At 49.5% G+C, this 24,625-nt stretch overlaps 2 protein-coding genes across 3 annotated transcripts in view; one reads left to right on the top strand and one right to left on the bottom strand.

Annotated features, from left to right (window-relative positions):
• The window catches only part of LOC110485498 (transcription factor MafG-like), a 50,268-nt gene extending 27,243 nt beyond the window's left edge, over nt 1-23,025 (top strand). For both annotated transcript variants that reach the window (XM_036948146.1, XM_036948147.1), the window contains 2 exons: nt 20,963-21,028; nt 21,368-23,025. In XM_036948146.1, the coding sequence (XP_036804041.1) occupies nt 20,963-21,028; nt 21,368-21,841 (540 nt within the window). In that variant the 3' untranslated portion in view covers nt 21,842-23,025. The remainder of the gene's footprint in view (nt 1-20,962; nt 21,029-21,367) is intronic.
• The window catches only part of LOC118940024, a 1,007,326-nt gene that overhangs the window by 113,264 nt on the left and 869,437 nt on the right, over nt 1-24,625 (bottom strand). The window lies entirely within an intron of this gene.

The raw sequence follows: 24,625 nt of genomic DNA, 5'->3' as shown, positions 1-24,625 counted from the left end.
AGCAGCAGTAGCAGCAGTAGTAGTAGTAGAGGTAGTAGTAGCAGCAGGAGCAGCAGTAGTAGTAGTAGTAGCAGTAGTAGTAGTAGTAGTAGTAGAGGTAGTAGCAGCAGGAGCAGTAGTAGTAGTAGTAGCAGTAGAGGTAGTAGCAGCAGTAGCAGTAGTAGTGTCATGTATTGTCATGTTGTGTCTTGTTTCTGTCCTTTCTCTTCACCCTGTCTCCCTCTGCTGGTCGTTTTAGGTTACCTTTTCTCCCCCTCTTTCCCCCAGCTGTTCCTTGTCTCCTCCTAACTACCTCGTCACCCCTTTTCCCACCTGTTCCCTTTTTCCCTCTGATTAGTCCTCTATATCTCTCTCTGTTTTTGTTCCTGTCTTTGTCGGATTCTTGTTTGTGTTATTCATGCCTGAACCAGACTATCGTCATGTTTGCTGCAACCTTGTCCTGTCCTGTCGGAATCTGCCGGTCCATCTGAGCCTGCCTATGTTTTGTTATTAAAGAAGCTCTGTTTACGTTAATTCGCTTTTGGGTCCTCATTCACGCACCGTAACAGAAGAATCCGACCAAGAATGGACCCAGCGACTTCGGATCCTCTCCACTCAGCCGTCGAGATCCAGGGAGCGATGCTAGGCAGACACGAGCAGGAATTGTCTGCTGCTCGACATGCCGTTGAGACCCTGGCCACCCAAGTCTCCAACCTCACAGAACAGGTTCACCATCTCCGCCTCGATCCACCGGCCACTTCCAGGGCTTTCGAATCTCCGGAGCCCAGAATCAATAACCCGCCGTGTTACTCTGGGGAGCCCACTGAATGCCGCTCGTTCCTCACCCAGTGTGATATTGTGTTTTCTCTCCAGCCCAACACTTACTCCAGGAGCACTACTCGTGTCGCCTACGTCATATCTCTCCTTACTGGACGGGCTCGTGAGTGGGGCACGGCAATCTGGGAGGCAAGGGCTGAGTGTACTAACCAGTATCAGGACTTTAAGGAGGAGATGATACGGGTTTTTGATCGATCTGTTTTTGGGGAGGAGGCTTCCAGGGCCCTGTCTTCCCTATGTCAAGGTAATCGATCCATAACAGACTACTCTATTGAGTTTCGCACTCTTGCTGCCTCCAGTGGCTGGAACGAGCCGGCTTTGCTCGCTCGTTTTCTGGAGGGTCTCCGCGCAGAGGTAAAGGATGAGATTCTCTCCCGGGAGGTTCCTTCCAGCGTGGATTCCTTGATTGAACTCGCTATTCGCATTGAGCGACGGGTTGATCTTCGTCACCGAGCTCGTGGAAAGGAGCTCGCGTTCTCCGTTGCCCCCCTCTCCGCATCACTACCATCTTCCTCTGCCGGCTCGGGTGCTGAGCCTATGCAGCTGGGAGGTATCCGCATCTCGACTAAGGAGAGGGAACGGAGAATCACCAACCGCCTCTGTCTCTATTGCGGTTCTGCTGGTCATTTTGTCACTTCATGTCCAGTAAAAGCCAGAGCTCATCAGTAAGCGGAGGGCTACTGGTGAGCGCTACTACTCCTGTCTCTCCTTCAAGATCCTGCACTACCTTGTCGGTCCATCTACGCTGGACCGGTTCGTCAGCTTCCTGCAGTGCCTTAATAGACTCTGGGGCGGAGGGCTGTTTTATGGACGAGACCTGGGCTCGGGAACATGACATTCCTCTCAGACAGTTAAGGGAGTCCACGGCCTTGTTCGCCCTGGATGGTAGTCCTCTCCCCAGGATTCAGCGTGAGACGCTACCTTTAACCCTCACTGTTTCTGGTAATCATAGCGAAACCATTTCTTTTTTAATTTTTCGTTCACCTTTTACACCTGTTGTTTTGGGCCATCCCTGGCTAGTTTGTCATAATCCTTCCATTAATTGGTCTAGTAATTCTATCCTCTCCTGGAACGTCTCTTGTCATGTGAAATGTTTAATGTCTGCTATCCCTCCTGTTTCCTCTGTCTCTTCTTCACAGGAGGAGCCTGGTGATTTGACAGGGGTGCCGGAGGAATATCACGATCTGCGCACGGTGTTCAGTCGGTCCAGGGCCACCTCTCTTCCTCCACAACGGTCGTATGATTGTAGTATTGATCTCCTTCCGGGAACCACTCCCCCCCGGGGTAGACTATACTCTCTGTCGGCTCCCGAACGTAAGGCTCTCGAAGATTATTTGTCTGTAGCTCTTGCCGCCGGTACCATAGTCCCCTCCTCCTCTCCCGCCGGAGCGGGGTTTTTTTTTGTTAAGAAGAAGGACGGGTCCCTGCGCCCCTGCATAGATTATCGAGGGCTGAATGACATAACAGTGAAGAATCGTTATCCGCTTCCTCTTATGTCTTCAGCCTTCGAGATCCTGCAGGGAGCCAGGTTTTTCACTAAGTTGGACCTTCGTAACGCTTACCATCTCGTGCGCATCAGGGAGGGGGACGAGTGGAAGACGGCGTTTAACACTCCGTTAGGGCACTTTGAATACCGGGTTCTTCCTTTCGGCCTCGCTAACGCTCCAGCTGTCTTTCAGGCATTAGTCAATGATGTCCTGAGAGACATGCTGAACATCTTTGTTTTCGTTTACCTTGACGATATCCTGATTTTTTTCACCGTCACTCCAGATTCATGTTCAGCATGTTCGACGTGTCCTCCAGCGCCTTTTAGAGAATTGTCTTTTTGTGAAGGCTGAGAAGTGCTCTTTTCATGCCTCCTCCGTCACATTTCTCGGTTCTGTTATTTCCGCTGAAGGCATTAAGATGGATCCCGCTAAGGTCCAAGCTGTCATTGATTGGCCCGTCCCTAAGTCACGCGTCGAGCTGCAGCGCTTTCTCGGCTTCGCGAACTTCTATCGTCGTTTCATCCGTAATTTCGGTCAGGTGGCAGCTCCTCTCACAGCCCTTACTTCTGTCAAGACGTGCTTTAAGTGGTCCGTTTCCGCCCAGGGAGCTTTTGATCTCCTCAAGAATCGTTTTACATCCGCACCTATCCTTGTTACACCTGACGTCACTAGACAGTTCGTTGTCGAGGTTGACGCGTCAGAGGTGGGCGTGGGAGCCATTCTTTCTCAGCGCTCCCTCTCTGACGACAAGGTCCACCCTTGCGCGTATTTTTCTCATCGCCTGTCGCCGTCGGAACGTAACTATGATGTGGGAAACCGCGAACTGCTCGCCATCCGCTTAGCCCTAGGCGAATGGCGACAGTGGTTGGAGGGGGCGACCGTTCCTTTTGTCGTTTGGACTGACCATAGGAACCTTGAGTACATCCGTTCTGCCAAACGACTTAATGCGCGTCAGGCGCGCTGGGCGCTGTTTTTCGCTCGTTTCGAGTTCGTGATTTCTTATCGTCCGGGCTCTAAGAACACCAAGCCTGATGCTTTATCTCGTCTCTTCAGTTCTTCAGTAGCCTCCACTGACCCCGAGGGGATTCTCCCTGAGGGGCGTGTTGTCGGGTTGACTGTCTGGGGAATTGAGAGGCAGGTAAAGCAAGCACTCACTCAGACTCCGTCGCCGCGCGCTTGTCCTAGGAACCTTCTTTTCGTCCCCGTTCCTACTCGTCTGGCCGTTCTTCAGTGGGCTCACTCTGCCAAGTTAGCCGGCCACCCTGGCGTTCGGGGTACGCTTGCTTCCATTCGCCAGCGTTTTTGGTGGCCCACCCGGGAGCATGACACGCGTCGCTTTGTGGCTGCTTGTTCGGTCTGCGCGCAGACTAAGTCCGGTAACTCCCCTCCTGCCGGCCGTCTCAGGCCGCTTCCCATTCCCTCTCGACCGTGGTCTCACATCGCCTTAGATTTTGTCACCGGACTGCCTTCGTCAGCGGGGAAGACTGTTATTCTTACGGTTGTCGACAGGTTCTCTAAGGCGGCTCATTTTATTCCCCTTGCTAAGCTTCCTTCTGCTAAAGAGACGGCACAAATCATCATCGAGAATGTTTTCAGAATTCATGGCCTTCCGTCAGACGTCGTTTCGGACAGAGGTCCGCAATTCACGTCTCAATTTTGGAGGGAGTTTTGCCGTTTGATTGGGGCTTCCGTCAGTCTCTCTTCCGGCTTTCACCCCCAGTCTAACGGTCAAGCAGAACGGGCCAATCAGACTATTGGTCGCATCTTACGCAGTCTTTCTTTTCGCAACCCTGCGTCTTGGTCAGAACAGCTCCCCTGGGCAGAATACGCCCACAACTCGCTTCCTTCGTCTGCGACCGGGCTATCTCCTTTTCAGAGTAGCCTCGGGTACCAGCCTCCGCTGTTCTCATCTCAGTTCGCCGAGTCCAGCGTCCCCTCCGCTCAGGCTTTTGTCCAACGTTGCGAGCGCACCTGGAAGAGGGTCAGGTCTGCACTTTGCCGTTATAGGGCGCAGACTGTGAGAGCTGCTAATAAGCGTAGAACTAAGAGTCCTAGATATTGTCGCGGTCAGAGAGTTTGGCTCTCCACTCAGAACCTTCCCCTTAAGACCGCTTCTCGCAAGTTGACCCCGCGGTTCATTGGTCCGTTCCGTATTTCTCAAATCATTAACCCTGTCGCAGTGCGACTTCTTCTTCCGCGATATCTTCGTTGCGTCCACCCGGTCTTCCATGTCTCCTGTGTCAAGCCCGTTCTTCGCGCCCCCGCTCGTCTTCCCCCCCCCCCCCCCCCATCCTTGTCGAGGGCGCACCCATCTACAGGGTCCGTAGGATTTTGGACATGCGTCCTCGGGGCCGTGGTCATCAGTACCTAGTAGATTGGGAGGGGTACGGTCCTGAGGAGAGGAGTTGGGTTCCCTCTCGGGACGTGCTGGACCGTGCGCTGATCGATGATTTCCTCCGTTGCCGCCAGGTTTCCTCCTCGAGTGCGCCAGGAGGCGCTCGGTGAGTGGGGGGGTACTGTCATGTATTGTCATGTTGTGTCTTGTTTCTGTCCTTTCTCTTCACCCTGTCTCCCTCTGCTGGTCGTTTTAGGTTACCTTTTCTCCCCCTCTTTCCCCCAGCTGTTCCTTGTCTCCTCCTAACTACCTCGTCACCCCTTTTCCCACCTGTTCCCTTTTTCCCTCTGATTAGTCCTCTATATCTCTCTCTGTTTTTGTTCCTGTCTTTGTCGGATTCTTGTTTGTGTTATTCATGCCTGAACCAGACTATCGTCATGTTTGCTGCAACCTTGTCCTGTCCTGTCGGAATCTGCCGGTCCATCTGAGCCTGCCTATGTTTTGTTATTAAAGAAGCTCTGTTTACGTTAATTCGCTTTTGGGTCCTCATTCACGCACCGTAACAGAAGAATCCGACCAAGAATGGACCCAGCGACTTCGGATCCTCTCCACTCAGCCGTCGAGATCCAGGGAGCGATGCTAGGCAGACACGAGCAGGAATTGTCTGCTGCTCGACATGCCGTTGAGACCCTGGCCACCCAAGTCTCCAACCTCACAGAACAGGTTCACCATCTCCGCCTCGATCCACCGGCCACTTCCAGGGCTTTCGAATCTCCGGAGCCCAGAATCAATAACCCGCCGTGTTACTCTGGGGAGCCCACTGAATGCCGCTCGTTCCTCACCCAGTGTGATATTGTGTTTTCTCTCCAGCCCAACACTTACTCCAGGAGCACTACTCGTGTCGCCTACGTCATATCTCTCCTTACTGGACGGGCTCGTGAGTGGGGCACGGCAATCTGGGAGGCAAGGGCTGAGTGTACTAACCAGTATCAGGACTTTAAGGAGGAGATGATACGGGTTTTTGATCGATCTGTTTTTGGGGAGGAGGCTTCCAGGGCCCTGTCTTCCCTATGTCAAGGTAATCGATCCATAACAGACTACTCTATTGAGTTTCGCACTCTTGCTGCCTCCAGTGGCTGGAACGAGCCGGCTTTGCTCGCTCGTTTTCTGGAGGGTCTCCGCGCAGAGGTAAAGGATGAGATTCTCTCCCGGGAGGTTCCTTCCAGCGTGGATTCCTTGATTGAACTCGCTATTCGCATTGAGCGACGGGTTGATCTTCGTCACCGAGCTCGTGGAAAGGAGCTCGCGTTCTCCGTTGCCCCCCTCTCCGCATCACTACCATCTTCCTCTGCCGGCTCGGGTGCTGAGCCTATGCAGCTGGGAGGTATCCGCATCTCGACTAAGGAGAGGGAACGGAGAATCACCAACCGCCTCTGTCTCTATTGCGGTTCTGCTGGTCATTTTGTCACTTCATGTCCAGTAAAAGCCAGAGCTCATCAGTAAGCGGAGGGCTACTGGTGAGCGCTACTACTCCTGTCTCTCCTTCAAGATCCTGCACTACCTTGTCGGTCCATCTACGCTGGACCGGTTCGTCAGCTTCCTGCAGTGCCTTAATAGACTCTGGGGCGGAGGGCTGTTTTATGGACGAGACCTGGGCTCGGGAACATGACATTCCTCTCAGACAGTTAAGGGAGTCCACGGCCTTGTTCGCCCTGGATGGTAGTCCTCTCCCCAGGATTCAGCGTGAGACGCTACCTTTAACCCTCACTGTTTCTGGTAATCATAGCGAAACCATTTCTTTTTTAATTTTTCGTTCACCTTTTACACCTGTTGTTTTGGGCCATCCCTGGCTAGTTTGTCATAATCCTTCCATTAATTGGTCTAGTAATTCTATCCTCTCCTGGAACGTCTCTTGTCATGTGAAATGTTTAATGTCTGCTATCCCTCCTGTTTCCTCTGTCTCTTCTTCACAGGAGGAGCCTGGTGATTTGACAGGGGTGCCGGAGGAATATCACGATCTGCGCACGGTGTTCAGTCGGTCCAGGGCCACCTCTCTTCCTCCACAACGGTCGTATGATTGTAGTATTGATCTCCTTCCGGGAACCACTCCCCCCCGGGGTAGACTATACTCTCTGTCGGCTCCCGAACGTAAGGCTCTCGAAGATTATTTGTCTGTAGCTCTTGCCGCCGGTACCATAGTCCCCTCCTCCTCTCCCGCCGGAGCGGGGTTTTTTTTTGTTAAGAAGAAGGACGGGTCCCTGCGCCCCTGCATAGATTATCGAGGGCTGAATGACATAACAGTGAAGAATCGTTATCCGCTTCCTCTTATGTCTTCAGCCTTCGAGATCCTGCAGGGAGCCAGGTTTTTCACTAAGTTGGACCTTCGTAACGCTTACCATCTCGTGCGCATCAGGGAGGGGGACGAGTGGAAGACGGCGTTTAACACTCCGTTAGGGCACTTTGAATACCGGGTTCTTCCTTTCGGCCTCGCTAACGCTCCAGCTGTCTTTCAGGCATTAGTCAATGATGTCCTGAGAGACATGCTGAACATCTTTGTTTTCGTTTACCTTGACGATATCCTGATTTTTTTCACCGTCACTCCAGATTCATGTTCAGCATGTTCGACGTGTCCTCCAGCGCCTTTTAGAGAATTGTCTTTTTGTGAAGGCTGAGAAGTGCTCTTTTCATGCCTCCTCCGTCACATTTCTCGGTTCTGTTATTTCCGCTGAAGGCATTAAGATGGATCCCGCTAAGGTCCAAGCTGTCATTGATTGGCCCGTCCCTAAGTCACGCGTCGAGCTGCAGCGCTTTCTCGGCTTCGCGAACTTCTATCGTCGTTTCATCCGTAATTTCGGTCAGGTGGCAGCTCCTCTCACAGCCCTTACTTCTGTCAAGACGTGCTTTAAGTGGTCCGTTTCCGCCCAGGGAGCTTTTGATCTCCTCAAGAATCGTTTTACATCCGCACCTATCCTTGTTACACCTGACGTCACTAGACAGTTCGTTGTCGAGGTTGACGCGTCAGAGGTGGGCGTGGGAGCCATTCTTTCTCAGCGCTCCCTCTCTGACGACAAGGTCCACCCTTGCGCGTATTTTTCTCATCGCCTGTCGCCGTCGGAACGTAACTATGATGTGGGAAACCGCGAACTGCTCGCCATCCGCTTAGCCCTAGGCGAATGGCGACAGTGGTTGGAGGGGGCGACCGTTCCTTTTGTCGTTTGGACTGACCATAGGAACCTTGAGTACATCCGTTCTGCCAAACGACTTAATGCGCGTCAGGCGCGCTGGGCGCTGTTTTTCGCTCGTTTCGAGTTCGTGATTTCTTATCGTCCGGGCTCTAAGAACACCAAGCCTGATGCTTTATCTCGTCTCTTCAGTTCTTCAGTAGCCTCCACTGACCCCGAGGGGATTCTCCCTGAGGGGCGTGTTGTCGGGTTGACTGTCTGGGGAATTGAGAGGCAGGTAAAGCAAGCACTCACTCAGACTCCGTCGCCGCGCGCTTGTCCTAGGAACCTTCTTTTCGTCCCCGTTCCTACTCGTCTGGCCGTTCTTCAGTGGGCTCACTCTGCCAAGTTAGCCGGCCACCCTGGCGTTCGGGGTACGCTTGCTTCCATTCGCCAGCGTTTTTGGTGGCCCACCCGGGAGCATGACACGCGTCGCTTCGTGGCTGCTTGTTCGGTCTGCGCGCAGACTAAGTCCGGTAACTCCCCTCCTGCCGGCCGTCTCAGGCCGCTTCCCATTCCCTCTCGACCGTGGTCTCACATCGCCTTAGATTTTGTCACCGGACTGCCTTCGTCAGCGGGGAAGACTGTTATTCTTACGGTTGTCGACAGGTTCTCTAAGGCGGCTCATTTTATTCCCCTTGCTAAGCTTCCTTCTGCTAAAGAGACGGCACAAATCATCATCGAGAATGTTTTCAGAATTCATGGCCTTCCGTCAGACGTCGTTTCGGACAGAGGTCCGCAATTCACGTCTCAATTTTGGAGGGAGTTTTGCCGTTTGATTGGGGCTTCCGTCAGTCTCTCTTCCGGCTTTCACCCCCAGTCTAACGGTCAAGCAGAACGGGCCAATCAGACTATTGGTCGCATCTTACGCAGTCTTTCTTTTCGCAACCCTGCGTCTTGGTCAGAACAGCTCCCCTGGGCAGAATACGCCCACAACTCGCTTCCTTCGTCTGCGACCGGGCTATCTCCTTTTCAGAGTAGCCTCGGGTACCAGCCTCCGCTGTTCTCATCTCAGTTCGCCGAGTCCAGCGTCCCCTCCGCTCAGGCTTTTGTCCAACGTTGCGAGCGCACCTGGAAGAGGGTCAGGTCTGCACTTTGCCGTTATAGGGCGCAGACTGTGAGAGCTGCTAATAAGCGTAGAACTAAGAGTCCTAGATATTGTCGCGGTCAGAGAGTTTGGCTCTCCACTCAGAACCTTCCCCTTAAGACCGCTTCTCGCAAGTTGACCCCGCGGTTCATTGGTCCGTTCCGTATTTCTCAAATCATTAACCCTGTCGCAGTGCGACTTCTTCTTCCGCGATATCTTCGTTGCGTCCACCCGGTCTTCCATGTCTCCTGTGTCAAGCCCGTTCTTCGCGCCCCCGCTCGTCTTCCCCCCCCCCCCCCCCCATCCTTGTCGAGGGCGCACCCATCTACAGGGTCCGTAGGATTTTGGACATGCGTCCTCGGGGCCGTGGTCATCAGTACCTAGTAGATTGGGAGGGGTACGGTCCTGAGGAGAGGAGTTGGGTTCCCTCTCGGGACGTGCTGGACCGTGCGCTGATCGATGATTTCCTCCGTTGCCGCCAGGTTTCCTCCTCGAGTGCGCCAGGAGGCGCTCGGTGAGTGGGGGGGTACTGTCATGTATTGTCATGTTGTGTCTTGTTTCTGTCCTTTCTCTTCACCCTGTCTCCCTCTGCTGGTCGTTTTAGGTTACCTTTTCTCCCCCTCTTTCCCCCAGCTGTTCCTTGTCTCCTCCTAACTACCTCGTCACCCCTTTTCCCACCTGTTCCCTTTTTCCCTCTGATTAGTCCTCTATATCTCTCTCTGTTTTTGTTCCTGTCTTTGTCGGATTCTTGTTTGTGTTATTCATGCCTGAACCAGACTATCGTCATGTTTGCTGCAACCTTGTCCTGTCCTGTCGGAATCTGCCGGTCCATCTGAGCCTGCCTATGTTTTGTTATTAAAGAAGCTCTGTTTACGTTAATTCGCTTTTGGGTCCTCATTCACGCACCGTAACAGAAGAATCCGACCAAGAATGGACCCAGCGACTTCGGATCCTCTCCACTCAGCCGTCGAGATCCAGGGAGCGATGCTAGGCAGACACGAGCAGGAATTGTCTGCTGCTCGACATGCCGTTGAGACCCTGGCCACCCAAGTCTCCAACCTCACAGAACAGGTTCACCATCTCCGCCTCGATCCACCGGCCACTTCCAGGGCTTTCGAATCTCCGGAGCCCAGAATCAATAACCCGCCGTGTTACTCTGGGGAGCCCACTGAATGCCGCTCGTTCCTCACCCAGTGTGATATTGTGTTTTCTCTCCAGCCCAACACTTACTCCAGGAGCACTACTCGTGTCGCCTACGTCATATCTCTCCTTACTGGACGGGCTCGTGAGTGGGGCACGGCAATCTGGGAGGCAAGGGCTGAGTGTACTAACCAGTATCAGGACTTTAAGGAGGAGATGATACGGGTTTTTGATCGATCTGTTTTTGGGGAGGAGGCTTCCAGGGCCCTGTCTTCCCTATGTCAAGGTAATCGATCCATAACAGACTACTCTATTGAGTTTCGCACTCTTGCTGCCTCCAGTGGCTGGAACGAGCCGGCTTTGCTCGCTCGTTTTCTGGAGGGTCTCCGCGCAGAGGTAAAGGATGAGATTCTCTCCCGGGAGGTTCCTTCCAGCGTGGATTCCTTGATTGAACTCGCTATTCGCATTGAGCGACGGGTTGATCTTCGTCACCGAGCTCGTGGAAAGGAGCTCGCGTTCTCCGTTGCCCCCCTCTCCGCATCACTACCATCTTCCTCTGCCGGCTCGGGTGCTGAGCCTATGCAGCTGGGAGGTATCCGCATCTCGACTAAGGAGAGGGAACGGAGAATCACCAACCGCCTCTGTCTCTATTGCGGTTCTGCTGGTCATTTTGTCACTTCATGTCCAGTAAAAGCCAGAGCTCATCAGTAAGCGGAGGGCTACTGGTGAGCGCTACTACTCCTGTCTCTCCTTCAAGATCCTGCACTACCTTGTCGGTCCATCTACGCTGGACCGGTTCGTCAGCTTCCTGCAGTGCCTTAATAGACTCTGGGGCGGAGGGCTGTTTTATGGACGAGACCTGGGCTCGGGAACATGACATTCCTCTCAGACAGTTAAGGGAGTCCACGGCCTTGTTCGCCCTGGATGGTAGTCCTCTCCCCAGGATTCAGCGTGAGACGCTACCTTTAACCCTCACTGTTTCTGGTAATCATAGCGAAACCATTTCTTTTTTAATTTTTCGTTCACCTTTTACACCTGTTGTTTTGGGCCATCCCTGGCTAGTTTGTCATAATCCTTCCATTAATTGGTCTAGTAATTCTATCCTCTCCTGGAACGTCTCTTGTCATGTGAAATGTTTAATGTCTGCTATCCCTCCTGTTTCCTCTGTCTCTTCTTCACAGGAGGAGCCTGGTGATTTGACAGGGGTGCCGGAGGAATATCACGATCTGCGCACGGTGTTCAGTCGGTCCAGGGCCACCTCTCTTCCTCCACAACGGTCGTATGATTGTAGTATTGATCTCCTTCCGGGAACCACTCCCCCCCGGGGTAGACTATACTCTCTGTCGGCTCCCGAACGTAAGGCTCTCGAAGATTATTTGTCTGTAGCTCTTGCCGCCGGTACCATAGTCCCCTCCTCCTCTCCCGCCGGAGCGGGGTTTTTTTTTGTTAAGAAGAAGGACGGGTCCCTGCGCCCCTGCATAGATTATCGAGGGCTGAATGACATAACAGTGAAGAATCGTTATCCGCTTCCTCTTATGTCTTCAGCCTTCGAGATCCTGCAGGGAGCCAGGTTTTTCACTAAGTTGGACCTTCGTAACGCTTACCATCTCGTGCGCATCAGGGAGGGGGACGAGTGGAAGACGGCGTTTAACACTCCGTTAGGGCACTTTGAATACCGGGTTCTTCCTTTCGGCCTCGCTAACGCTCCAGCTGTCTTTCAGGCATTAGTCAATGATGTCCTGAGAGACATGCTGAACATCTTTGTTTTCGTTTACCTTGACGATATCCTGATTTTTTTCACCGTCACTCCAGATTCATGTTCAGCATGTTCGACGTGTCCTCCAGCGCCTTTTAGAGAATTGTCTTTTTGTGAAGGCTGAGAAGTGCTCTTTTCATGCCTCCTCCGTCACATTTCTCGGTTCTGTTATTTCCGCTGAAGGCATTAAGATGGATCCCGCTAAGGTCCAAGCTGTCATTGATTGGCCCGTCCCTAAGTCACGCGTCGAGCTGCAGCGCTTTCTCGGCTTCGCGAACTTCTATCGTCGTTTCATCCGTAATTTCGGTCAGGTGGCAGCTCCTCTCACAGCCCTTACTTCTGTCAAGACGTGCTTTAAGTGGTCCGTTTCCGCCCAGGGAGCTTTTGATCTCCTCAAGAATCGTTTTACATCCGCACCTATCCTTGTTACACCTGACGTCACTAGACAGTTCGTTGTCGAGGTTGACGCGTCAGAGGTGGGCGTGGGAGCCATTCTTTCTCAGCGCTCCCTCTCTGACGACAAGGTCCACCCTTGCGCGTATTTTTCTCATCGCCTGTCGCCGTCGGAACGTAACTATGATGTGGGAAACCGCGAACTGCTCGCCATCCGCTTAGCCCTAGGCGAATGGCGACAGTGGTTGGAGGGGGCGACCGTTCCTTTTGTCGTTTGGACTGACCATAGGAACCTTGAGTACATCCGTTCTGCCAAACGACTTAATGCGCGTCAGGCGCGCTGGGCGCTGTTTTTCGCTCGTTTCGAGTTCGTGATTTCTTATCGTCCGGGCTCTAAGAACACCAAGCCTGATGCTTTATCTCGTCTCTTCAGTTCTTCAGTAGCCTCCACTGACCCCGAGGGGATTCTCCCTGAGGGGCGTGTTGTCGGGTTGACTGTCTGGGGAATTGAGAGGCAGGTAAAGCAAGCACTCACTCAGACTCCGTCGCCGCGCGCTTGTCCTAGGAACCTTCTTTTCGTCCCCGTTCCTACTCGTCTGGCCGTTCTTCAGTGGGCTCACTCTGCCAAGTTAGCCGGCCACCCTGGCGTTCGGGGTACGCTTGCTTCCATTCGCCAGCGTTTTTGGTGGCCCACCCGGGAGCATGACACGCGTCGCTTCGTGGCTGCTTGTTCGGTCTGCGCGCAGACTAAGTCCGGTAACTCCCCTCCTGCCGGCCGTCTCAGGCCGCTTCCCATTCCCTCTCGACCGTGGTCTCACATCGCCTTAGATTTTGTCACCGGACTGCCTTCGTCAGCGGGGAAGACTGTTATTCTTACGGTTGTCGACAGGTTCTCTAAGGCGGCTCATTTTATTCCCCTTGCTAAGCTTCCTTCTGCTAAAGAGACGGCACAAATCATCATCGAGAATGTTTTCAGAATTCATGGCCTTCCGTCAGACGTCGTTTCGGACAGAGGTCCGCAATTCACGTCTCAATTTTGGAGGGAGTTTTGCCGTTTGATTGGGGCTTCCGTCAGTCTCTCTTCCGGCTTTCACCCCCAGTCTAACGGTCAAGCAGAACGGGCCAATCAGACTATTGGTCGCATCTTACGCAGTCTTTCTTTTCGCAACCCTGCGTCTTGGTCAGAACAGCTCCCCTGGGCAGAATACGCCCACAACTCGCTTCCTTCGTCTGCGACCGGGCTATCTCCTTTTCAGAGTAGCCTCGGGTACCAGCCTCCGCTGTTCTCATCTCAGTTCGCCGAGTCCAGCGTCCCCTCCGCTCAGGCTTTTGTCCAACGTTGCGAGCGCACCTGGAAGAGGGTCAGGTCTGCACTTTGCCGTTATAGGGCGCAGACTGTGAGAGCTGCTAATAAGCGTAGAACTAAGAGTCCTAGATATTGTCGCGGTCAGAGAGTTTGGCTCTCCACTCAGAACCTTCCCCTTAAGACCGCTTCTCGCAAGTTGACCCCGCGGTTCATTGGTCCGTTCCGTATTTCTCAAATCATTAACCCTGTCGCAGTGCGACTTCTTCTTCCGCGATATCTTCGTTGCGTCCACCCGGTCTTCCATGTCTCCTGTGTCAAGCCCGTTCTTCGCGCCCCCGCTCGTCTTCCCCCCCCCCCCCCCATCCTTGTCGAGGGCGCACCCATCTACAGGGTCCGTAGGATTTTGGACATGCGTCCTCGGGGCCGTGGTCATCAGTACCTAGTAGATTGGGAGGGGTACGGTCCTGAGGAGAGGAGTTGGGTTCCCTCTCGGGACGTGCTGGACCGTGCGCTGATCGATGATTTCCTCCGTTGCCGCCAGGTTTCCTCCTCGAGTGCGCCAGGAGGCGCTCGGTGAGTGGGGGGGTACTGTCATGTATTGTCATGTTGTGTCTTGTTTCTGTCCTTTCTCTTCACCCTGTCTCCCTCTGCTGGTCGTTTTAGGTTACCTTTTCTCCCCCTCTTTCCCCCAGCTGTTCCTTGTCTCCTCCTAACTACCTCGTCACCCCTTTTCCCACCTGTTCCCTTTTTCCCTCTGATTAGTCCTCTATATCTCTCTCTGTTTTTGTTCCTGTCTTTGTCGGATTCTTGTTTGTGTTATTCATGCCTGAACCAGACTATCGTCATGTTTGCTGCAACCTTGTCCTGTCCTGTCGGAATCTGCCGGTCCATCTGAGCCTGCCTATGTTTTGTTATTAAAGAAGCTCTGTTTACGTTAATTCGCTTTTGGGTCCTCATTCACGCACCGTAACAAGTAGTAGTAGTAGAGGTAGTAGCAGCAGTAGCAGCAGTAGTAGTAGTAGAGGTAGTAGTAGTAGTAGTAGTAGTAGCAGCAGTAGTAGTAGTAGTAGAGGTAGTAGTAGTAGTAGAAGAGGTAGTAGCAGCAGTAGCAGCAGTAGTAGTAGTAGAGGTAGTAGTAGTAGTAGTAGCAGTAGAGGTAGTAGTAGTAGTAGCAGTAGAGGTAGTAGTAGTAGTAGCAGTAGAGGTAGTAGTAGTAGTAGTAGAGGTAGTAGTAGTAGAGGTAGTAGTAGTAGTAGTAGAGGTAGTAGTAGTAGAGGTAGTAGTAGTAGTAGAGGTAGTAGTAGTAGAGGTAGTAGTAGTAGTAGTAGTAGTAGCAGTAGAGGTAGTAGCAGCAGCAGCAGCAGTAGTAGTAGTAGAGGTAGTAGTAGTAGAGGTAGTAGTAGTAGTAGTAGAGGTAGTAGTAGTAGTAGTAGCAGTAGAGGTAGTAGCAGCAGCAGCAGCAGTAGTAGTAGTAGAGGTAGTAGATGTAGTAGTAGTAGTAGAGGTAGTAGTAGTAGAGGTAGTAGTAGTAGTAGTAGAGGTAGTAGTAGTAGTAGTAGTAGTAGTAGAGGTAGTAGCAGCAGTAGCAGCAGTAGTAGTAGTAGAGGTAGTAGTAGTAGTAGTAGTAGAGGTAGTAGCAGCAGTAGCAGCAGTAGTAGTAGTAGAGGTAGTAGCATCAGTAGTAGTAGAAGAGGTAGTAGCAGCAGTAGCAGTAGTAGTAGTAGAGGTAGTAGTAGTAGTAGTAGTAGAGGTAGTAGTAGTAGTAGTAGTAGAGGTAGTAGCAGCAGTAGCAGCAGTAGTAGTAGTAGTAGTAGAGGTAGTAGCATCAGTAGTAGTAGAAGAGGTAGTAGCAGCAGTAGCATTAGTAGTAGTAGTAGAGGTAGTAGTAGTAGTAGCAGTAGCAGCAGCAGTAGTAGTAGTAGAGGTAGTAGTAGTAGTAGCAGTAGCAGTAGTAGTAGCAGTAGAGGTAGTAGCAGCAGTAGCAGCAGTAGTAGTAGTAGAGGTAGTAGTAGTAGTAGTAGCAGTAGAGGTAGTAGTAGCAGCAGTAGTAGTAGTAGTAGAGGTAGTAGTAGTAGTAGCAGTAGAGGTAGTAGTAGTAGAGGTAGCAGCAGGAGCAGCAGTAGTAGAGGTAGTAGTAGCAGCAGCAGCAGTAGTAGTAGTAGTAGTAGTAGAGGTAGTAGTAGTAGAGGTAGTAGTAGTAGTAGAGGTAGTAGCAGCAGTAGCAGCAGTAGTAGTAGAGGTAGTAGCAGCAGTAGCAGCAGTAGCAGCAGTAGTAGTAGTAGAGGTAGTAGTAGCAGTAGAGGTAGTAGCAGCAGCAGTAGTAGTAGTAGAGATAGTAGTAGTAGTAGAAGATGTAGTAGCAGTAGCAGTAGTAGTAGTAGTAGAGGTAGTAGGAGCAGTAGCAGTAGAGGTAGTAGCAGTAGTAGTAGTAGTAGTAGCAGCAGTAGTAGTAGTAGCAGTAGCAGTAGTAGTAGCAGCAGTAGCAGCAGTAGTAGTAGTAGAGGTAGTAGTAGTAGTAGAAGAGGTAGTAGCAGCAGTAGCAGCAGTAGTAGTAGTAGAGGTAGTAGTAGCAGCAGGAGCAGCAGTAGTAGTAGTAGTAGCAGTAGTAGTAGTAGTAGTAGTAGTAGAGGTAGTAGCAGCAGTAGCAGCAGTAGTAGTAGTAGAGGTAGTAGTAGTAGTAGTAGTAGTAGTAGTAGTAGTAGTAGAGGTAGTAGTAGTAGTAGTAGAAGAGGTAGTAGCAGCAGTAGCAGCAGTAGTAGTAGTAGAGGTAGTAGTAGTAGCAGTAGAGGTAGTAGTAGTAGTAGCAGTAGAGGTAGTAGTAGTAGTAGCAGTAGAGGTAGTAGTAGTAGTAGTAGAGGTAGTAGTAGTAGTAGTAGTAGAGGTAGTAGTAGTAGAGGTAGTAGTAGTAGTAGAGGTAGTAGTAGTAGAGGTAGTAGTAGTAGTAGTAGTAGTAGCAGTAGAGGTAGTAGCAGCAGTAGCAGCAGTAGCAGCAGTAGCAGCAGGAGCAGCAGTAGTAGAGGTAGTAGTAGCAGCAGCAGCAGTAGTAGTAGAGGTAGTAGTAGTAGAGGTAGTAGTAGTAGTAGAGGTAGTAGCAGCAGTAGCAGCAGTAGTAGTAACAGTAGTAGTAGAGGTAGTAGTAGCAGTAGAGGTAGTAGCAGCAGCAGCAGTAGTAGTAGTAGAGATAGTAGTAGTAGTAGAAGATGTAGTAGCAGTAGCAGTAGTAGAGGTAGTAGAGGTAGTAGGAGCAGTAGCAGTAGAGGTAGTAGCAGTAGTAGTAGTAGTAGAGGTAGCAGGAGCAGCAGTAGTAGAGGTAGTAGCAGCAGTAGCAGCAGTAGCAGCAGTAGTAGTAGTAGAGGTAGTAGTAGCAGTAGAGGTAGTAGCAGCAGCAGCAGTAGTAGTAGTAGAGATAGTAGTAGTAGTAGAAGATGTAGTAGCAGTAGCAGTAGTAGTAGTAGTAGAGGTAGTAGGAGCAGTAGCAGTAGAGGTAGTAGCAGTAGTAGTAGTAGTAGTAGCAGCAGTAGTAGTAGTAGTAGTAGTAGCAGTAGCAGTAGTAGCAGCAGTAGCAGCAGTAGTAGTAGTAGAGGTAGTAGTAGAAGAGGTAGTAGCAGCAGTAGCAGCAGTAGTAGTAGTAGAGGTAGTAGCAGTAGCAGTAGTAGTAGTAGTAGAGGTAGTAGGAGCAGTAGCAGTAGAGGTAGTAGCAGTAGTAGTAGTAGTAGAGGTAGCAGGAGCAGCAGTAGTAGAGGTAGTAGCAGCAGTAGCAGCAGTAGCAGCAGTAGTAGTAGTAGAGGTAGTAGTAGCAGTAGAGGTAGTAGCAGCAGCAGCAGTAGTAGTAGTAGAGATAGTAGTAGTAGTAGAAGATGTAGTAGCAGTAGCAGTAGTAGTAGTAGTAGAGGTAGTAGGAGCAGTAGCAGTAGAGGTAGTAGCAGTAGTAGTAGTAGTAGTAGCAGTAGTAGTAGTAGCAGTAGCAGTAGTAGTAGTAGCAGTAGCAGTAGTAGCAGCAGTAGCAGCAGTAGTAGTAGTAGAGGTAGTAGTAGTAGTAGAAGAGGTAGTAGCAGCAGTAGCAGCAGTAGTAGTAGTAGAGGTAGTAGTAGCAGCAGGAGCATCAGTAGTAGTAGTAGTAGCAGTAGTAGTAGTAGTAGTAGTAGAGGTAGTAGCAGCAGTAGCAGCAGTAGTAGTAGTAGAGGTAGTAGTAGTAGTAGTAGTAGTAGCAGCAGTAGTAGTAGTAGTAGAGGTAGTAGTAGTAGTAGAAGAGGTAGTAGCAGCAGTAGCAGCAGTAGTAGTAGTAGAGGTAGTAGTAGTAGTAGTAGCAGTAGAGGTAGTAGTAGTAGTAGCAGTAGAGGTAGTAGTAGTAGTAGCAGTAGAGGTAGTAGTAGTAGTAGTAGTAGAGGTAGTAGTAGTGGAGGTAGTAGTAGTAGTAGTAGAGGTAGTAGTAGTAGAGGTAGTAGTAGTAGTAGAGGTAGTAGTAGTAGAGGTAGTAGTAGTAGTAGTAGTAGTAGTAGCAGTAGAGGTAGTAGCAGCAGCAGCAGCAGTAGTAGTAGTAGAGGTAGTAGTAGTAGAGGTAGTAGTAGTAGTAGTAGAGGTAGTAGTAGTAGTAGTAGCAGTAGAGGTAGTAGCAGCAGCAGCAGCAGTAGTAGTAGTAGAGGTAGTAGATGTAGTAGTAGTAGTAGAGGTAGTAGTAGTAGAGGTAGTAGTAGTAGTAGTAGAGGTAGTAGTAGTAGTAGTAGCAGTAGAGGTAGTAGCAGCAGTAGCAGCAGTAGTAGTAGTAGAGGTAGTAGTAGTAGTAGTAGTAGAGGTAGTAGCAGCAGTAGCAGCAGTAGTAGTAGTAGTAGAGGTAGTAGCATCAGTAGTAGTAGAAGAGGTAGTAGCAGCAGTAGCAGCAGTAGCAGTAGTAGAGGTAGTAGTAGTAGTAGCAGTAGTAGTAGTAGAGGTAGTAGTAGTAGAGGTAGTAGTAGTAGTAGTAGTAGAGGTAGTAGCAGCAGTAGCAGCAGTAGTAGTAGTAGTAGTAGTAGAGGTAGTAGCATCAGTAGTAGTAGAAGAGGTAGTAGCAGCAGTAGCATCAGTAGTAGTAGTAGAGGTAGTAGTAGTAGTAGCAGTAGCAGCAGCAGTAGTAGTAGTAGAGGTAGTAGTAGTAGTAGCAGTAGTAGTAGCAGTAGAGGTAGTAGCAGCAGTAGTAGTAGTAGAGGTAGTAGTAGTAGCAGTAGAGGTAGTAGTAGCAGCAGTAGTAGTAGTAGTAGAGGTAGTAGTAGTAGTAGCAGTAGAGGTAGTAGTAGTAGAGGTAGCAGCAGGAGCAGCAGTAGTAGAGGTAGTAGTAGCAGCAGCAGCAGTAGCAGCAGTAGTAGTAGTAGAGGTAGTAGTAGCAGTAGAGGTAGTAGCAGCAGCAGCAGTAGTAGTAGTAGAGATAGTAGTAGTAGTAGAAGATGTAGTAGCAGTAGCAGTAGTAGTAGTAGTAGAGGTAGTAGGAGCAGTAGCAGTAGAGGTAGTAGCAGTAGTAGTAGTAGTAGTAGCAGCAGTAGTAGTAGTAGCAGTAGCAGTAGTAGTAGTAGCAGTAGCAGTAGCAGTAGAAATAGTAGTATTAGCAGCAGTGTGTGTGTGTGTGTGTGTGTGTGATAGAATGGATGCGTTGAAAAGACCACAGCAGCTTCTCGATAGGCCTACATTGTTTTTTCAATGAATTCATAATTTTCCTTCTTCTTCATTAGGAAAATAAAACCCTCGGAGCTCCACTCACAGTTTAGTCCCTTGTCTCGACCCTCCATCCCACCTTCCTAGAAGAACAGAGAGAGCGGGTCCTATTGATCTAGGCAGTTTGGGGTGTGACGAGAGAGAGGTCAATCCGTGTAATGCTACACGCTAATTGTGAATTAGAAAGAGTGGAGACAAAGGGCTAGAGAGGAGACAAAGGGCTAGAGTGTCACCCACCAAACAGGAGAGAGGGGTGAGGGAGAGGGGTGAGACAAAGGGGTAGAGTGTCACCCACCAAACAGGAGAGAGGGGTGAGGGAGAGGGGTGAGACAAAGGGGTAGAGTGTCACCCACCAAACAGGAGAGAGGGGTGAGGGAGAGGGGTGAGACAAAGGGGTAGAGTGTCACCCACCAAACAGGAGAGAGGGGTGAGGGAGAGGGGTGAGACAAAGGGGTAGAGTGTCACCCACCAAACAGGAGAGAGGGGTGAGGGAGAGGGGTGAGACAAAGGGGTAGAGTGTCACCCACCAAACAGGAGAGAGGGGTGAGATAAAGGGGAGAGAAATAAGGATATGGATGGGGGGTGAGGCGTAGTGGGAGAGAAGGGAGAGAGAAGGGGGAGAGAAATAAGGATATGGATGGGGGGTGAGGCGTAGTGGGAGAGAAGGGAGAGAGAAGGGGGAGAGAAATAAGGATATGGATGGGGGATGAGGCGTCGTGGGAGAGGGGGAGGGAAAGAAGGGTGGGGAGGGAGAGGGAGGAGGAGGAGGAGGAGGAGGGAGCGATAGAACAGAGCGAGAGAAGGGAGATAGAAGAGGGAGAGAAAGAGAACGGGTGGGAGAGGGAGGGATTGAAGAGAGAGTGAGAAAGGAGAGGGGAAGAGTGGTGAGGTCAGGAATACGCTGAGTCATCCTGACTGGTCTCATGATGATCGCTCAGCGGTTGCAACAATGGCTGCCCTTCATCTCACACACACACACACACACACACACACACACAGTGCTATGGGACAGCGTCTTCGCATCTCTGACTGAATGAGGCTTGTTGTGTGGAGCAATGACCCAGCTAGCACCTCTGTGTGTGGAATTGATCTCACCTCATTCACAGCCCTCCTGTTTGTCACTTATCTCTTTTTGTTGGTTTTTCAATTCAATTTCAATTTAAGGGCTTTATTGGCATGGGAAACATTTGTTAATAAACAATAAAAAATTAACAGTAAACATTACATTTCAAATGTCATTGTGTCTTTCTCTCTCTTCATCTACTTGCTTCTCTCTCTATCCGTGTATGGTATTCCCCTGGACTCTGTCCAAATACTTATCTTTCTCCCTGTTGGTCCCTGGCCAACCAATCAGAACGCTTGATGGGTGTTCTAGAGCTCTGAAACCACAGGCCCTGCTCCACTAACCACCAACAAACAGGAAGTGTCTGTGTGTGTTTCTTTGAGTGTCTGTTCTCACTTTCATTGTGACAGTTTGTAGATGAGTTGCAGACTTTCTTATACTGAGCTAAACACTGCCTCCTCTTCTCTCGCTCTCTCTCAATTCAATTTCAATTTAAGGCCTTTATTGGCATGGGAAACATATTAACATTGCCAAAGCAAGTGAAGTAGATAATAAACAAAAGTGAAATAAAACAACAAATGAACAGTAAACATTACACTCACAGAAGTTCCAAAAAAATAAAGACATTTCAAATGTGATATTATGTATTTTCTCTCTGTCTCCGTCCTGTCTGCAGGTGTGTTCAGAGGGGGCTGGTTCTCGTGGCATGTCGACCACTAATAAGGGAAACAAGGCCTTGAAGGTGAGAACTCGCGCTGAACTGATGTAGAAATATATGATAATGTATCCAAGTAAGGTATTTTCTCTCTTACCGGCTACTGCAGAGGTGTCAAACTCATTCCACTGAGGGCCAAGTGTTTTTTTTCCTTTTTTTCAATTAAGACCTAGACAACCAGGTGAGGGGAGTTCTTTACTAATTAGTGACCTTAATTCATCAATCAAGTACAAGGGTAGAGCGAAAACTCGCAGACACAAGGACCTCCGTGGAATGAGTTTGACACGTGTACTACGGCCTCTCCATGTCTTCTTCCTAACTCACCTCCCTCTCTCCCTCCCCCTCTCCTCCCTCCCCTCCCCTCAGGTGAAGAGGGAGCCGGGGGAGAATGGGACCACCCTGACAGATGATGAGCTGGTGACTATGTCTGTCCGGGAGCTCAACCAGCACCTCCGCGGCCTCACCAAGGATGAGATCCTGCAGCTTAAACAGCGCCGGCGCACCCTGAAGAACCGTGGCTACGCCGCCAGCTGCCGGGTCAAACGGGTCACCCAGAAGGAGGAGCTGGAGAAGCAGAAGTCACAGCTTCAACAGGAAGTGGATAAGTTGGCGTCGGAGAACGCCAGCATGAGGGCGGAGCTCGATCACCTGAGGTCGAAGTACGAGGCGCTACAGAGTTTTGCAAGGACTGTGGCGAGGAGCCCGGGAGTGGGGTTAGGGGTCGGGGGTCAGAGGGGAGGTGGTGGGGTCGGGTCGGTGATCGGGCCACTCATACCGGGGAAAGTGGCGGCGACGAGTGTCATCACGATAGTGAAGTCGAAAACGGACGCGCGGTCTTAGTAGCGGGCTGGGTCAAGGAGGGATGAGAGGGAAAAGGGAGGGAAGGGAGAGGAGGAGAAGAAGCTAATTAGGACTATTTAAAAATGAAACCATTGGTCAGTGCATCGTCATTGAGCACAGGACAGAATTTAATCAGGTGAGGTGGCCCCCCTTTGAGAAAATATCACACCCTGGATAGTAATTATTGTGTTTCTACTGTTATTTTGTAACTGTTGTACACGAGGTCCAAAGTTGTAATTTTTATGTAATGTAGTTATGCGTGTGTTGTGTCATGGAATACTGTGAACTTCATCTGTGGCCGACTTTCGTTTTGGTATCATTCTATTTGGCTGTGATTTCTCTGAAAACAACTATTTGTTTCCCAACGGGCTTCCGTAGTCACAGGCACTTCCTTGTTTTGCAGAAACAGCTTGCAGAGCCGTCAATTTATTTCATATTTTATCATAAAAATGACAGAGAATTGTATTTTGTAACCGCTCATTGCACAAGAGAGACAAGATACTTTCAGAAAAGTGAGGGTCTTCAGGAAGAGGTTGTTTTGGTTATTTTGGTACTTTTCACCCTTTTTTCTCCCCAATTGGAAGGTACAGTCTTGTCCCATCGCTGAAACTCCCGTACGGACTTGGGAGAGGCGAAGGTCGAGAGCCATGCGTCCTCCGAAACATGACCCTGCCAAGAACCAGAAGCCAGCCACACCAATGTGTCTGAGGAAACACAGTACAACTGCCGACCGAAGTCAGCCTGCAGGCGCCCGGCCCACCACAAGGAGTCGCTAGAGCACGATGGGCCACCTGTGCGCCCTTGGTCTGTAATGATGCCACTCGGGAGGCCTAAAGAGGTTGTGTTTTATCACAGGTACCTGTGTGTTCACCTGTGCTTAATGTTATGCACTGACCAATTATCACCATATTACCAATCTCCATACAGACCAGAGGGGTCTAGGCGTCTAATCGCCAAGTGTTGTCCTGTTCCTGTCTGTCTGGGACTTGTGTACTATACTGTAGAATTAGCTATCGGGATTACATTGACTGACACGTGTTTATGTGACTAGGCAATTACTCCATTCAAAAACGAACTGAAAAATCAACATTTTAGTCAAAAATGTATAGAATTGAAATATAGTAAATTTGAATGTTTTTCTAATTTATTGTTAGATTTGATTTTGTTTTGTTTTTTTGGAATGGCAATAACATACTAACGTTACTATGACTATGAGGTATTTTGTTGACATGGCCAATATTTCAACTGTCAAAATAATTATTTAAAAATCATTTTTATTTTCAGTTTTTAAAACAGTGGACTGTTCAATCTGTTAGTTGGGTGTAATTCTCACAAGTTTTACCATATCAGTGTGAGTGATGTTACGTATTCTTCAAAGGATTCTTTGTCTACATATGGTCACATCTTGAATTTTATAAATGACATAGAGTATCTTTACATTATTTATAAAAGACCTTTAAAAAATAATCAAGGTAAAAATTGTTTGATATTTCCTCTTTTTTGCAATTGTACCAAAAGTGGCTTAACTATTGAAGTTGATAGCTTTGTCTTTCTAGTGACTAGGCGCGTGTGGTTGTTATGGTGACCGTGAGGCTAGCGCGTGGTGGTGTGACATTGTCATGTACAGTACGTGACGAGGTAATGATCAATATTATTGTTCACTGTGTTGTTGTTATGGATACGTGATGATGTTTTAATTTAAAGCGGGTGATGTAGTCGAAGGTACCTATGCTCTGCCCAGATCCCTATGTAACAGTGGTGGTTGTATTAATTGATGTTTATTAATACTTAATACATGTGTTATTAATGTGTTATAAACATGCATTACATAAATTACGTCTCTCTGAATAGGAACGGTTTATTTAGCAACTCAATAAAATGTCTAAATGTATAAAAGCCTGAATATTCCAAATGAGTTTAAACAGACTGGGAGAATAAAGAGATACAGCGTTACCAAGATACAGCGTTTCCTAGGATACCCAAACTACTGCAAGGGTGTAACGACTGGGATATGGGCCTACGATTACATCACCCGTGCTCTTTGGATAAGTTCTATTTTTGTGACGTGATTTATACAATTATTTCATTTGCTCTGTATATAATTTATATGTTATGGATGTGTTTAATGCAGACTGCATTGCCGATGTTTTCGTTTGTTTGTTTATCCTATTCTGTAAATGCCAGGGAAGTAACACTGTTGTCTGCTATCTGTTTATGTTGGGTCATAGAGATCCTGTCATTCAAGAATTATACAATGCAAGTTCCCCTGTACTGAGATGGTCCATTCCCATTCTACTGGTCAGTATAATTCTGTGGGCTGGGTTTGGTTTGGTCTGTCTGAAAGCAGGCTTTTCCCACAGACATGAAGTTTGTTACAGCATTTTTTTGCCTGTCCAGTTTTACCCACGTAGGTTATTTTGTTATTTGGGTACTTAGTTGAATTGTCCGCAACTTCTAGAGTACAAATGATCAATTTCCACATGGTTTTATAATCACCCTTATATTGCCGTTAACTAGATATCCAACCCAGACAGTATTGAATATGTTTTGCTTCATCTTCACAATAGGTTGGGGAAACCCTGCCATAGGCTTTAATGGAAGTTACTGCTGTGCAGTAGATGGGGATGCTCTCTCTCTCTTTACACACAGTAACTAAATGGGGAGGAAAGCGGGGGAAAGCGAGGAGGAAAGAGGGGGAAAGTGAGGAGGAAAGGGGGGGAAAGGGAGGAGGAAAGAGGGGGAAAGCGAGGAGGAAAGGGGGGGAAAGGGAGGAGGAAAGGGGGG

Source organism: Oncorhynchus mykiss, chromosome 17, assembly GCF_013265735.2.
Source record: "Oncorhynchus mykiss isolate Arlee chromosome 17, USDA_OmykA_1.1, whole genome shotgun sequence".
In the NCBI taxonomy this organism is placed as follows: domain Eukaryota; kingdom Metazoa; phylum Chordata; class Actinopteri; order Salmoniformes; family Salmonidae; genus Oncorhynchus; species Oncorhynchus mykiss.
The sequence above is the reverse complement of the archived record's forward strand: the minus strand, read 5'-3'. Positions and strand labels throughout refer to the sequence as shown.